Source organism: Arvicola amphibius, chromosome 3 (assembly GCF_903992535.2).
Source record: "Arvicola amphibius chromosome 3, mArvAmp1.2, whole genome shotgun sequence".
Lineage (NCBI taxonomy): Eukaryota > Metazoa > Chordata > Mammalia > Rodentia > Cricetidae > Arvicola > Arvicola amphibius.
In genome coordinates this window covers 5345227-5361646 of record NC_052049.1, presented here as the reverse complement: position 1 = coordinate 5361646, position 16420 = coordinate 5345227, and the positions used below count along the sequence as shown (strand labels likewise).

Here is a 16420-nt window from a genome sequence, read left to right as displayed (position 1 = left end):
TTCCACACACATGCACTGTAACTGGCTCAGTTTTGACCCGCGTGCAGTAGGCATCTAATTCTAACCCTCCCGCACAAGGAATCCAACCCCACAGTCAGCAGCCCAGAGTCCGTCACTTGTGGGGCAATATTATACAGGCCACATATTTCTGCACTGTATGGTGGCCAGGCTCTCAAGCCACAGTTCTGTACCTGAGATGGTCACCTAGCACTTACAGACTGGCAGTCGCCTGGGTCAGGAAATGCTAATGTTGTTCTGCTCCCTTCTTCGTAACTATATCGTAACTATAGAGATCGCCTGGGAAGAGGTGTTAATCCAAGCTAGTGACTTTAGTCCTGCTACCCTGGAAACAGAATGCTAATGAACTTCCCCCTCAGTTTACCCTTGGGGATAAAAGCTGTTTTGAGAATAAACGTGGGTGACCTTCATGATTTTAATGTACCCGAGACTCCCAATATCGCTGTGTAAACTGTGTCTCAATTATTCCCGAGCCTCCATGCCAGTCCAGAGAGATAATTTATGTTGGGGTTGGACCCTGACAGGGAATAAAACAGAAAAAAAGATTTAAAAAATCTAATTTTATAATTACAAGTTAAAATAAAAAAGATAGTAAAAATGCGCGGCCACACCCGCCAGAGCTTGTGACGACACGCTACAATCTTAGAACAGCCACAATTATGTACTGGTACAGCATGAAAAGCAAAATCCACGGCAGAATTGGAACTTGAAAATCAGTTACCTTAATAGGCCTTATGTCCTCTTTCCCAACCCATGTTTGTTATTTGCTCTAAATCTTCCCTCATCCCCTATATTTAACCTATATCCTCTTTTCTACTTTATACAGTGTAGCAACATATGTATTTTTTTTCTCTCTCTCTGTCTCACACACACACATAATTTTCTAGATCAAATATATTAGGGAGACCATGCAGTATATTTCTTCATAGGATTGAGTGACCTCAACTGATATACATTTGACATCCATCCATTTTTCTGTTAATTTTGTAATTATACTTTTGTAAAGCTAAATAGCATCTCCTCGGTGTGTGTGTGTGTGTCTCTCTCTCTGTGTGTGTATGTGTAATGAACACACATTTATAATTATTAAATTATTTTCCATTAATATGTTAATGGACATGCATGTTTTTTTGGGTTATTTACAATTGAGAATAAAGAAGCAATCAACATGGGACACAAAGATCTCTATAAAGTGTGCAGTTCCCTGAGAATAACCCAGGACTGAAATACTGGGGACAGTACAGAGACTACAGCCCTGGATCCAATGGTGTGACACCACTATGGATGTGAGGAATGGTGTGGGAAAATTCTATATTCTGTCAATTATGTTTTAAATAAATGCTGATTGGCCAGTAGCAGGCAGGAAGTATAGGCAGGACAACCAGAGAGGAAGTAGAGGCGGGACAATGAGAACAGGAGTGTTCAGGGAAGAAGGAAGCTTTATCCCTAGTCCTGCCCAGACAAGAAAGAAGGAAGATGTGACCTACCCTTCTGAAAAAGGTACCGAGCTATGTGGCTAGTAAATACTAGAATAACGGGCTAATATAAGTTGTAGGAGTTAATAAGAAGCCTGAGTTAATGGGCCAAGCAGTTTATAACTTATGTAGACCTCTGTGTGATTTTCTTTGGAACTTGATTATGGGAACCTGGTGGGACAGGAACCCCAACAATCAGGCTTCCATGTTACATGTGAGGTGCTGACTTGGGAGGTTCCAGTGGTCACTGCAGCACCATAGTCTATGCTGTTGTGGTCTCAGAGGCTCCTTTGGTCTGTGACCCTAACCACAGCCTGAGACAGTAGACGGCACTGCATCTGAAGTTTAGTGCTTTGTTCCAGCAGGCTCTCAGGGGCCAAGGGGTGACCGAGGATTTGACTCCATAATGAGCATCCAGTGACATCCACATTGACATCTGAGGCCACTGGACTCAATTCCTGGTTGGAGGGTTTCCTCCTACGGCTGTGAGGATGCACATCCTTTTAAATATTTCTACCCTGTACAACCTCGCTTCCACAGGAAAGATGAGGCCTCATGCGTTTATGCCAGAACCACACATTCCAAGCTGGAAAAACAAATAGATATGTTACCTTTGTTTTAGCAGACCCCTTTTTACCAGTAGATAAACAATGGTAGTCTCAGTTGGAGTTAGGCAGCCTGTTAGCTGTTCTTAATCACACAATGTCTTCTTAGGCTGTTTGTTGACCTCCTTTTCCCTGTCTTACAGTCAGGGGCACTGGCTCAGGACAGGAGATTAGGAGAACCCTTAGAGATGCACATGCTTGTGGCTGTTGTGGTGACACCAAACCCTAGGTTCAACAGTTATGTTTATATATGTGCAATGGTAGTAATGTTCTAAAAGCAGATATTTCTATTTATTTAGATAAATAATAGTAGCCAGATGCATTGATGATCCCCTCCACACATGATGTGTTATTCAATTTCTGCTTCTGTGAGGACCTGACTTTTCAAACTCAGTTCTAAAGGAGATTCATCTTAAGCCATATAATGAGCAGGTGGGGATGAGGGTGGCAGAAATCTCATCTCCAGAAATGAGCTGCGATAGCAGAATTTGAACAGATACCCTGAAAAAAGCCAGTGATGGAGCTAGGGAGCAGGGCCATTACACTTAAGGAGGTCCAGATGTTCCTAGGAGGCATCCTGTCCCTAAAACCTTGTCAGTTATTAATGGCCCTTTGTTAGGGTTTTCATGCCCCCAAACTGACCAATGATTTCAGAAGTTACCTTACCCTATGCCCTTTTTACCCAAACCCAAGACGACAGGACATGAACTCCCCTAATTATGGCGTTTCCTCTTTAAAAGTTCTCCCCTTTCCTGGTTTCCAGGCTGACTTTGGCTCACCCACTAATTAGCATAGTCGAAACACGATGTTAAATATTAAAAACTCTCTTGTGCTTTCGGAATCCAGTGCTGTGGAGTTCCATTTTCGGGGATATTCAACTTGGATATAGCACTTATTTTCTTTCTTTTTTTAAATATTTATTATGTGTACAGCATTCCTTCCATGTGTGCCTGCAAGACAGAAGGGGGCGCGAGGTTTCATTATAGATGGCTGTGAGCCACCATGTGGTTGCTGGGAATTGAACTCAGGACCTCTGGAAGAGCAGTCAGTACTCTTAACCACTGAGTCATCTCTCCAGCCCCTAGCACTTACTTTCGCTTAGTTTAGTTTAGTTTTGTTTTTAATTGCGTCCCTCCTAAAAAGCCATTTATGCTTCGCGCAGATTTCTGGGAAATGTAGTCCTTGCGTCTTTGACGTCACAAGATGCCGTCCAGGAAATCTCATTCGGGTTTAGGTCTCCACATGCGTCCCTTCCTGAAAGTTGGGCGAGAGTCTTGCCTGCTGCGCATTCCTGTTGCGTCTCTGACTTGGAGGTTGGTCCAGGTTGCAGTGCAGCCTGAGGCACTGTGCGGGGTGCGGGTCCATCTTGGAGGGAGCGGACCTGGGTTGGGTGGGAGGGCGGAAGAAGCTGCTTTGGAGGTGCGGTGCTCAAATGGCTGGGACGCCTGAGGTTGCAGGTCAGGGCTGGGGAGAGGGCGACAGGGACTGTGCCCTGAGTGATGGCTTCCTTAGGACGCCGCGTGCAGCCCGAGTCCGCCTTGGGCTTCTGGGACAGGAGAGCAGCCTGGGAGCGCGGAGTGCAAGGTCCAGGGTTGCAAGCTAAGGATGGCCAGCTGACTGTCTGCTCCTGAGGGGGAGCTGGGAGCTCACTGAGCAGCTTTGGTGGGGAAACACACTTTTCTAGCTGACCCATACTTGTATGAATGCTGTGAGATTTCTCAGTATCTTCAGAGCAAACGTAGTTTCTGGCCCTTCCTTTGCTTTGTAGCCGGCCTAATGTAATGTACTTGACGTTCATGAAGTTTCTGTTCCCCGATATGCCTCTCTGCTGATGAAATGATCCGAATAAGACCAAATCAAACAGAAGTTGAAAAAGTCCAGGGTTGATGGATATCAACGTTCCATAATGGCTTTCCAGCCCTCCAAGAGGAGATAGGAAAGGATGACCAGAAAACCATGTGTTTTCTAGGTGCTGTTTAAATACTTTGTGGGAGTGGTATTTAGCATCTCTGGGGAGGGGTCATCCTTTGCTGGGCTTTCTCTGAGGTGGAGTCTGTACTGGGGCAACTCTCAGAGGAGTGGGTTTGAGATGGATCTTCTACCCAAACATTTCAGACTCTGGTTATATGGATACCACCCAAACATCCTAGATTCTTTGGGTTTAGGGGCGACTACTCAAGTCTTTCTACTTTCTGTGGTCATGGCACTAAATAGAGGAAAGGGAGTTGGGAATTGGTGGGCTCACATTCAGTGGGAGGTGTGCCTGTAGGAGCATCCAGTTAACTGCCATCCTGGAGACCTCAGGCATCTGTTCCTTAAGGGAGATGAGAAGGCAGGTTGCTAGGAGAAAAAATAGATTGTTATTATCGGCCCTATAAATGGGGCTAGCCATAGGGAGGGTGATTAACTGCCAGAAAGAATGGGATGGAGAAGCACCCTGGTACAGGAGAGGCAAGGGTGAATGAATGAGTCACTTTACATTGTTTTCATTTTCTCTGCCGGTTAAAGAACACAGGAAGGAAAAACATCTGAGGTACCATAGATCTCAGGTGCATCAGACTCTGTGTTTTCATTACACTTCACTTTCATGACTGTGCGCATGAACTGTTGAGAAATTTCTTCTCCCTCACCGTGACTTTCTCCTGTGAGGAATGCATATATGTGTGGTGTGTAGTAGCACATAACACTAAATACATGTGCTGTGGGTGCATTTATTTCATATTTCATCTGTCTTAAATGGATCATGGCCAGCTGAGCTTATAGGATCGCTTGCCTTGTCTTTCCTTTTGATGGGTCAGTGTGAGCTCATGTGGCCACTTCAGACATGTCAAGGATATTACTCCCTCTGTGAGAACATTTCTAGCTCCCTTTCATCTTGGGCCAGATCTAGATTTGTATGCACAGACACACGATACCTGTGTTAGGGTTTCCACCTCTGTGAAAAAGACCATAATGAAAGATACTTGGAGAAGAAAGGCTTTATTTCATATGCCTACTTCAGGTAATATTCCATCACTGAGGGAAGAAAAGACATAGCGCTGGAGAGATGGCTCAGAGGTTAAGAGCATTGCCTGCTCTTCCAAAGGTCCTGAGTTCAATTCCCAGCAACCACATGGTGGCTCACAACCATCTGTAATGAGGTCTGGTGCCCTCTTCTGGCCTGCAGACATACACACAGATGGAATATCGTATACATAACAAATAAATATTTAAAAAAAGAAAAGACAGGGACCAGAGGCAAGAACTGGAGAACAGCCTCAGAAGAACACTGCTTACTAACTCCCCCAGACTGCTTTCCTGTACCATAGAGAATTGTAGTCTTGCCAGGCAGTGGTGTTGCACGCCATTAAACCCAGCACTTGGGAGAAAGAGGCAGGCGGATCTCTGTGAGTTTGAGGCCAGACTGGACTACAAAAGCTAGTTCCAGGACAGGCACCCAAGATACACAGAGAAACCCTGTCTCAAAAAAAAAGATTTGTGTGCCCAGTGCAGGGAGTAGAGATAATAGGCTGTGAGATCTCATATCAATCACTAGTTAAGAAAATGTCACCGTAGACATGGTCTCTTCTCAAAATGGCCGTAGCTGGTTTCAACTTAATAGGATAAATATGAAGCACAATACATCTTGGTATTTAAATTAAATTCACTGATCTTTATTTCAGGAAATGCTCTCCTTCTGGGATGTGGCCGTTGATTTCTCTCCAGAAGAGAGGGAATGTCTGGAGCCTGCTCAGTGGAATCTGTACAGGGATGTGATGTTGGAGAATTACAGCCACCTTGAATTCCTGGGTGAGCATCTCATCTATAGTGACTTCTTATTTCAGCATCAACATATCGCTTCCTTGCTTTGTATGGTTTCTCAGGGGAGCATTTCAACAGTCAGTTTCATATCCTTTGTTTTCAAAAAAATGAAGGAGGTTGCTTTATAAAAAAATCATTTCAGGGCTGAAGTGATGACTCAGTCGTTAAGAGCACTGACTGCTCTTCTAGAGGACCATTAAGTAAAAGGAAACTACACTTTCCTTCCCAGCCACCCAGACTCGAATAATCACACAGAATCTATATTAATTACAATACAGTTTGGCCTGTTAGCCCAGGCAGGAAATCCCACATCACCGGCACTCCTATGGCAGCTCACAATTGTTTGTAAACCCAAGGTCTGACATCCCCATGTTGTGTGATGTTTTGATTGTGTTGTGTTCTGACAAATAAAGCTTGATTGGAGTCAGAGGGTAGAACTAGCCATCAGCTGACCATAGAGATAGGAAGACTGTAGAGAAGGGAACAGGACGTGGAAAGGCGGGGCTGAGACAGGATCTCTGCCTTTTGGACGGCGGAATGGAAGAGGGTAGGATGTCACTGGTGCTTCTCTCATCTTTCATTTCCTTAGCTGATATCTGACTCTGTATTTCTCACTGACAAAGATTACTAAGATTAATATATCACCCTCCCGTAGACATACATGAAGGCGAAACACTAGTGTATATGAAAAATTAAAATAAATTATGATTTTAAAAATAATCATTTTACTGTTTGCTTCATTCTGTGCTTGATCTTTCTCTGTTAAATGTATGTTTCCTTCACTCTAGTGTGACTTTTAGAAATTTAGTGGCATGAGACATGGAGCACACTCTTTAATTGAAGTGTTTTACGATTCAGTTTTACTGTTTTTCCCCTTGAAGTAAAATTCATATTTTTTTTTTTTTTTTTGCTTTTCTGTTTTTTCCCCCTCTTTGGTTTTTTTTTTGAGGCAGGATTTCTCTCTGGTTTTATCTTTTTTTTTTTTTTGGTTTTTCGAGACAGGGTTTCTCTGCAGCTTTAGAGCCTGTCCTGGAGCTAGCTCTTGTAGACCAGGCTGGTCTCGAACTCACAGAGATCCACCTGCCTCTGCCTCCCGAGTGCTGGCATTAAAGTCGTGAGCCTCCACTGTACAGCTACTTCACATGTTGTAGTGATCCTGTCTGAAAACACTTAAGGAACTGATTGTCTGCAGTCATTTGTCACCTCATCTCTGTCCTGACAAGCCATGTACAGCTAGGGACATGTCAATTCCGTGTATAAGAACACATAAAGAAACTTCTTCCCTTTTTCTACAAACAGGTCTTGCTGTCCCTAAGCCACACCTGGTGACATTTCTGGAGCAAAGACCAGAGCCTTCAGATGGGAAGAGACAAGCAGCAGCCACAGTGCATCCAGGTGTGTAGGAATGAGGGGTTCAGGGGCAGAGCTGAGATCCAACTATCTAACAGAAAGTGAGGCTTTCCCATGTGCCTTGAAACATGATATCATGGGAACCTTTCTTAAGGTCTCTCCTTCAGGTCTTTGTTGTCAGAGTACATGTCTCAGAGGTTTATGAGGTTTTAAGTCTCTTTGGATTTCCCAATAACAAGCTGTGCTTCTATTTACAGTGATCTCCAAGGTTTTCCTGTTTGTTGAGTCTCCATCGTAATGTAAGACTCAGGGAAATAGAAATCAGTCCTGCTATGACCAAGAGTCATTTATTTATAGATGTTGAAAGCAGACTGATGACAGAAAGATCTCTAGACCAAAGTGAACATATTGGGTTAATAAAGGGAAACCCACAATTCCATCACAGAGAGGCAGGCAGGGACAGAGGCTCAGTGGTATCAGTTCTGTTGGTCAGAACAATTGGGGGGTTGGAAGCATTGGATAAAACCCAGAGCAACCTAATGTAATTTTGACAGTCCATTTCCAACTGATCTTAGGGAAGAGTCAAAGCATTCACATATTGTATAAAGGGGATTTATTTGGCCATTAGGTACACTACTTTAACATTGCCTGTTTGCCTTTTTATTTTTTTAACAACTTTACCACCAGTTGATTCAGCAGGTCCTGATCATTATATGTAGGAAGAGTAGGATAGGGTGACCTGCAAGGCCTTGGACTGTTGATTCAGAGATGCCCATCAAATCGGTTATGGGTACAGCGTTTGTGTGCTTCTCGTTCATGACAGTTAGTAGATTTAGGCCTGTTAGTAAGTTGTAAGGCTCCATTTGTTTTTCTCTTTCACGTTAATCTATTTATCATGTACAGAGATGTTATTTCGATATATACCCAGTCACAACTTGTTAAAGCAATCATAAACTTTTATATGTGAATCTGGTTTTTCCAGATACATCAGTACTAGTAATACATTTTATTTCAGATACATTCAGGATATGCACCGTGGCTAGACCTAGAGGAAACATTATGGTTAATATTACCATAAGTCCAACTGAACAAAAAGATCTTGTGCTCACTTCTTCTTCAGGTCTCCTATTGATTCTCAAATGTCCTTAGTGTATATTTTCATTAGCTTCTGTGTTTTTAATGGGATCATGACTGGTTAATTTAGGCAATGTTTTTCATCAGCAACTCGATGGATCAGGCTTTTGCGGCCAGCTGCTCCCCAATAACCATACAGACACTTTATATTGATTGTAAATGCTCAACTGACAGCTCGTACTTATTACAAATTATGTCTTACATTTTAAATTAACCCATACGTCTTATTTACACTCTGCCACGTGGCAGTACCTTTTCTTCATACGGCATGTTTATTGCTGGCTTCTCAGAATCCTGGTCCCTGCTCTGACTCTGGCTTTCTAATGCCAGGATTTGGTCTGCCCCAAAAATCCTGCCTAGCTATAGACTAATCCGCTTTTTATTAACAATAAAACAACACATCTTCACAGTGTTATTCCACAGCGTTTTCTCCATTTGTCTAATATATAACAAAAGTATACATATAAAAATAGCCTCTCATGTTGTTGGAAATAAAAACATAACCTCTCTCCCAAACTAACAAACTTCTTTTTCCTTGTAAAGTCAAGACATGTGAAAACTACATAGGTTGCTTTAATCTAGCAGTTTTCACAATCCAGTGAGTCTCCGCAGCTCTCATTTCTTCATTAGCAGTCAGAAAATCTAGACAACACAGTAACACATGGATTCTGGACACTCAGTGGATTTTACTTTTTGTGTGTCTTTTTTCTTTTATTTTTATTCCCCTTTTAAGGACTTTTACTTTATTTTAAAACTGTCTATACCATTTTTTTGTTCTTTCGTGAGACTTTATACATTTTTAAACACACTGTACCCATTTACAGATTTTTTTTTTCTATCTAAATCTATCTTTCCTGAGCATCTGTAACCTTTTCTGTCCACATGAGCAAAACCCTAAACCTGCCACCCACCGAAGTGGTGGAGCTCAAGTCAGTGGCTCAAATCTATAGGCAACCACCAGGGCGTGCATCTCTGTACTGCAGGCCACATGAGAGAGGCAATACCAGGAAGATGCATTTGTCTCCACTTTTGTGTATTGAGAACATTTTTTAAGGTTCCTCATGTCTTATGTGGTTTTGAGTGGTGAAGGACACTTAATAGAAATCCCACACTAGCTCAAAATTGAGACTAATAGAGGATTATTTATTTAGGGGTAGACTCACAAGTCACAATCCTCTGCTGGAACGGAGAACAGCAACCAAATCCCACAGCTGGAAAAGAGGCCGGACACAAGCTTTACATTGGCATAAATAGTATAAGAGGCCATGCCCAAGTGGGCAGATTACTTAAAGGCTACTAGCTGTAGGAATTCCTGTAGCACCTCTCCCTTTTGTTTAAATGTTTAAATGTTCTAAACCTAATACAAAATTATATACAATAAGAACAATATATCAAGCAAGAAACGTGATAAATGTTTCAATAATTATCCTATCCTAATGAGTTTAAGTCTTGCACAGTAAATAACTTGGCTAAGTCATGAGAGGAAAGTAACTACACCTATGTAGTCTTCAACCCCATCAAAGACCCAAGAAAGGAAATAATATTACTTGAGTAGGCAGGAAGTGCAATCAAGCAACTTCCAAAATGTACAATAAATGACAGAGAGAACTGGCTACCTAGCCAATCACCCAAAATCTTATTTTCAATGTTGGAGCAACCAACTTTGGCTAAGGCCTAGATTAATTGACATACCATTTTCAGAGTTTAAAATTTTTTCAAAACCGTCTTACCCTGTCTTAGCAAGATTTGACAGTCATTTTTCTTGGATCCTGATTGCCCTGTCTGGACGTCATGCATTTTGTCAGTGGTTGACACATGGGCAGTTCCTTGCCCAAAGGCCAGTTTTTCCAAGAAGGAAACAAGCTCCAATTGGAGTGTCTTCCATGCACAACATTCTCTCTGGAATAGATTGGTGCTGCCAGGAGCAATCCTGTCTCACTTCAACAGAACCTTAAGTTATTTAAATGCCGTATTCTACAGCTCTTTGAAGTGGTTGAAGATTACCTATCTATGCAGAATACAATCTCTGTGTATCTAAAGAACTTGATTAGTCTAACTATAAGTATGACAGACATAGATGACTATTGATCTACAATTCGTAATACCTATATAACTTAAAGACTAAGACTTCATATTAGGATATTATACAATAAACAACTGTGCAGCAAATAAATGACCTCAAAATGTAAACAATGTATAAATATCTTGATCAGAGGTAGAAATGTACATTGCAATATGATAAATATAATTGCAGTATGATAAATATATCCTAAAATTATATCAATATATAAAAATGTTTTAAGCAGAGGTAGAAGCATGCATGCGTGCATACAATATGACAAAATAACTGCCTAGATATACAAATATAGATGAAAATAGGAACATATTCACTATAACTTATTTGTATCAATATACAAGGATCTATACCAATGTAATTGCCTATAAATAATAGCTCACAAGTATTCACTCTATTACTCATTAGTACAAGTAAGCTCACACTAATCTATTATCCCTCCCAATTTCTCCCTCCTTTATTTTCAAAGAGATCCCTTAGCCCTATAAAATTTCCCCCCCAACCCCCAACCCTATACCAATTATAATCAACTCCTACGTGATGTCCCTAACCCTGAGGGCAAACTTTGTTGGGAGAAGGGATGTTGTCTTCTAGAATTACTTCCAGCTGTCATGGGGGCGATGTTCTTTCTATGGGATCCTGTGAAATTAAAATGATGGTTAAGTTCCAAGATTACTGTCTGGTATAATTACAAATAGTCTCTGAGTATTCGGTAGGGTTTTTCTGAAGTTCCTATTTGGAGTTCTGGCCAGAACATTGTAAAAAAAAATAGTACACCATTTCACTAACCAAGTTGGAACCGTCTTGAGCAGCTGGGACCCAAAGCAGGTCTTACAGTAGCGCTATCAGCATCATGATGTCATATCAACCAGGTGGGGTTGTTGTTGTGGGGCCCCATGTTCTTCCTGGAAACTTCAAAGATTACTGCAGGAAAATTCATTGTTCATTGTGGAAAACAAACATTATTTATATAGACATATGCAGACATATATATTCAATGAAAAGTACAATAGAGACAAAAATAGGTATGAAGAAAAGTAAATTTTCTGATTTTTTTTTCTGTCCCATATCATGGCGGCTCCTGTCATAAGACAGAAACTCTGAATTTTTATTTTAACAATATGCTAAGATTTAGAGAAGGACAGAGCCAGTGTCCAACTCCAAAACCAGCTTTGAATTTTTAAGTGAATCGTGATTATTATCTTAGTTTATGTTTTGAGATTCTTACCCTCAGATGACATGTCCTCATAAGTCATAATTCTCTCTGCTTGATGAGCCTATCTAGAGAATTATTTTTTTCTTCTTTAGGCATCTAGATGTTCAGGGTCTCTTTACCTTTTAAAGATGAGTATTTTCCTGCAAAGACAAGAACAGAACCCTGCCCCAACCCTTATGAGGTTTCCTTACTACCTGTATGGCTGTCACCATTGTGGATGAGCTGTCATTTCTCTTTTTTAAGAGGTTTTTCCTTTTCAAAGTTCAAATCTTTATTAATTTCGATGGTACCCATAGTTTTTCTTCTCCTGTGGAAACAAGAGCGAAACTCCTTCCCCAATGGTTTCCATTGTGAAGTCAACACATCCTTAATATACACCAACTGATTTAATTCAGAAGACTTTTCTATTATCCAATGTCTCTCTGCTGCTGTTGTCCCTTTCTCATTAGCGTTAAGAAAATTTAAGGTTAATAAAGCATTATGCAATCTATTTCTGGGGCTATTTTCCATCCCTTTCTGTTTGTTTAACATATCCTTTATATTTCAGTTTGGTCTTTCTATAACTGCCTGACCTGTAGGATTGTGTGATATACCTATAATATGCTTAATATTATGATGAGCAAAAAACTGTTTCGTTTTCTTAGAGACATATGCTGGACCATCATCTGTCTTTATTTGTGCAGGTATACCCATGATGGTCATAACTTCTAATAAATGTGTGATTACTGAATCAGCCTTTTCTGAGCTTAAAGCAGTTACCCATTGAAAACCTAAATATGTCACGCCCAAGAGGGTGGGTAACTTAAAGGCTACTGGTGGTAGGAACACAGCAGGGTGAGCCAAGTTTGATTGCCATTTGTAGGTGGAGTTTTCTGTTCCAAGAGATGCTCCAGAATAACCAAAACAGAGGCTTTTTATTGGTTGTAAATAGTCAGTGGCTTGGGTTCATTTTTAAGTAGCTCTTACTTTTTAAATAAAACCATTGTTCTTACCTACCCTTTGTTGCATGGCAATTCCTTCTTTTAACACAGTATGTTCATCTTTTTTCCTGTCTGTGTGTGCTGACTGTGGAGGCCCATATATGTGAGCTTTTATCCACCTTGCCTGAAGGTCATAGAGTTTTAACTTGTTCAACGTTGTTGAGAACAAGTGTGGCTACACATCCTGACTTAGGGTGTGGTACTTGGTGTTTTTGATATTAAGATGGTCCATACAGGTGGACATACTCGACCCTGACCAATGTTCAGGATATTGAAGCATATGTCTGTTCCATCTTTTGAAATAAGAGGTTTGTCCTTGTGAGTAACTATCTTCTGGATACTTGGTCTTGGGTGGGTTTGCTGCCTAAAGAACAGAATGCTTAAGTCTTGATGCCTGAAAGTAATGAAATAAATAACTACTCTATTTGCCCTGTGTATCATGTTAAGGCAGTCTGTTTTCCTCTCTCCCTGTGGTACTGGGGAATAAAAGTGTATGGAAAATTAAACACAGGCTGATTTCAGTATTTACTGGAACTCTCCCCTGGGTACTATCCTATGTTTTCCATTTTATTATTTTCTTTTTTATTTATTTATTATGCATACAATATTCTGTCTGTGTATATGTCTGCAGGTCAGAAGAGGGCACCAGACCTCATTACAGATGGTTGTGAGCCACCATGTGGTTGCTGGGAATTGAACTCAGGACCTTTGGAAGAGCAGGCAATGCTCTTAACCTCTGAGCCATCTCTCCAGCCCTCCGTTTTATTATTTTCATTTGTGTCTTCATTCTCTTCACTTATTTTCCAGTTCTCATGCCCCTACCCTGGTAGGTGGTACACTACTTGAAGCTGGTCTCTGACAGCTGGTGACTCCTCTCACTATTCCCTTCTTCTTCCCAGTATTTTCTCTGCCAAGAAAATCTTGCCTAACCATCAGCCAATCCGCTTTTATTAACAATGGGAGTACTACATATTCATATTGTACAAAACAGTGTTTCCCAGCAGAGGAGCTGGTCCAGGTGTCTCTGGCAGGTGACTCAGGATGGCTGCTCTGGGTGAGCTTTCACTGCCCACCTCGCCTCCTCCTCAGGCTGTGTTGCTTTAGTCACCTGTAGTGGCGGGTCCTCACGTGGCACATGTGACTTAGTTAAACTTAGCTTAACTTTGATGACATGGACAGAGCACTGGATAATGGAAGTTAGAAATTTTTTCTCCTTCCATGATAGTGTTTGAGGCCAGCCTGGTCTTGATAATTCGTTCAAGTTCAGCAAGGTGTACACCGAAAAAAACCTTGGCTTCAGAAAAAAAAAAAAATGAAAGAAGTAATTTTGCCATCTCTTTGATAAATATATTGTCTAAGCAAAATTTGTGTGATATGCAGAAGAACCTAAAATATTTTTTTGTTTTTTTTTGATTTTTCATGACTTGACATGTTTCAAGCATGTATTTTTGTGTCATTCAAATAAAACGTAAAATAATGTCCTGAATTTGAACTATGAATTTCATCTTTATGTAGACTACTTGTGCAGCATATCTTTTGTACCCCCAAAATAAAGCTATATGTGCAGGATAAAAGATTTGTATTAGACGATGTCTCAAATTCACAAAGTCAAAATTACCTTTCTTTTTCACAGACTCACCTGCTTTCTAATTTCCTGGGTATCCTGTGATATAAAATATCTATTCATTTAATGGGTTTATTTCTGTTAGTAAAATGCTCTTGCAACTTACTTAGCTCCTTAACTTTGAATTGTATGCCATTATGTCTACGTTCTATTTGGATGTCCTCTTAGTCTACTAGTAGTATAGGTCATTTCTACCCACAATATTTTATCATTTATTCTTATTTATATTCTATATGTTTTGAAATGACTGTGGTTTTTCACTGATGCTTCAATATGTACAAAAAGTTTTTTTTTTTTAAAAAAAAGATAAGCATTGTAAGTATGAAGAATATTTCCTAACCTTTGTTCATATCTCAACTTTTGATAAACAGGAACAAAACCCAATGATCACAGCAGTTACAACAAGGCCATTGATTGTAACTCACTACAGATTCAATGTCCGAGAATTCATACAAGGGAGAAACCCTACAAGTGTGAAAAATGTGGTAAGGGCCTTAGTTCTTATAAAACACTTTCTATACATCAGAGACTTCACACTGGAGAAAAACCCTACCCGTGTAAAGAATGTCACAAGGCCTTCAATACTCGCTCATCCCTTTTTATACACCAGAAAAGTCATACTAATGAGAAATCCTACAAGTGTGAAGACTGTGGCAGATCATTTTATTATTCTTCAATGCTTAAGCAACATCAAAGAATTCATTTGAGAGACAGCCAACACAAGTGCAAAGAATGTGGCAGGTGTTTTTTCTCATTGTCATGCCTTAGACAGCATCAAGCAAGATATACTGGAAAGAAATCATACAAGTGTGAAGAGTGTGGCAAATGCTTTTACTCCCCTTCATCCCTTCGGCAACATCAAGCAATTCATTCTGAAGACAGTCCCTATAAGTGTGCAGCGTGTGGCAAAACTCTTTCCAGTTTTAAATTACTACAAAAACATCAGACATTTCATACTGGAAAGAAATCGTTCAAGTGTGAGAAGTGTGCCAAATGTTTTTACTCCCGTTCATCCCTCCGGCGACATCAAGCAATTCATTCTGAAGACAGTCCCTACAAGTGTGCAGCGTGTGGCAAAACTCTTTCCAGTTTTAAATTCCTTCAAGAACATCAGACAATTCATACTGGAAAGAAATCATACAAGTGTGAAGAGTGTGGCAAATGTTTTTATTTATCCTCATCCCTTCGGCGACATAAAGCAATCCATTCTGAAGACAGTCCCTATAAGTGTGCAGCGTGTGGCAAAACATTCTCCAGTTTTACATACTTTCAAGACCATCAGACAATTCATACTGGAGAGAAAGCATACAAGTGTGAAGAGTGTGGCAGATGTTTCCACTTATCTTCATCCCTTCGGCGACATCAAACAATTCACTGTGAAGACAATCTCAACAAGTGTGAGGACTGTGGTAGAAGGTTTAAGTCTTCTTTATCCCTTCAACAACATCAAACCATCTATTCAGCAGACAGTCCTTCTACCCGTGTACATTGTGGCAAATGCTTTTCCTATTCTAGGGATCTTCAGGGTCACCAAACAGTTCATACTGGAGAGAAACCCTTCAAGTGTGAAGAATGTCACAAGGCCTTTCAGTGTCCCTTATCCCTTAGTAGACACATGAGAGTTCATACTGGAGAGAAACCCTACAAGTGTGAAGAATGTCACCAAGCCTTTCTTTGTCCCTCATCCCTTAGTAGACACAAGAGAGTTCACACTGGAGAGAATCCCTACAAGTGTGAAGAATGTCACAAAGCCTTTCGTTATCACTCATCCCTTAAGACACACAAGAGAGTTCATACTGGAGAGAAACCCTACAAATGTGAAGAATGTCACAAAGCCTTTAATTGTCCCTCAGCTTTTAGGACACACAAGAGAGTTCACACTGGAGAGAAACCCTACAAGTGTGAAGACTGTGGAAGGTGCTTTTCCTCATCTTCAAACCTTAGACGACATAAAAAAGGAAAAATTCATTCTGAAGAGACCCCATAACATTGTGAGAAATTCTTAATATCCTTATTCAACGTGATATATTTAAGCCAGAGAGAAATCCAACAAATGTCTTTAAAAATTTTCTTCCTCGGGGCTGAAGAGATGGCTCAGAGGTTAAGAACACTGGCTGCTCTTCCAAAGGTCCTGAGTTCAATT

The 16420-nt window shown here is 40.6% G+C and overlaps 1 protein-coding gene across 1 annotated transcript; it reads left to right on the top strand.

The window, feature by feature from the left end:
* The first annotated feature begins 3052 nt into the window (after positions 1-3052).
* On the top strand, positions 3053-16420 carry LOC119810812 (zinc finger protein 58-like). Its single transcript, XM_038324472.1, has 4 exons — positions 3053-3411; positions 5761-5887; positions 7199-7294; positions 14649-16420. The coding sequence occupies exons 2-4, from the start codon at positions 5764-5766 to the stop codon at positions 16262-16264; spliced, it is 1836 nt and encodes a 611-aa protein (XP_038180400.1). The 5' UTR covers positions 3053-3411; positions 5761-5763; the 3' UTR covers positions 16265-16420.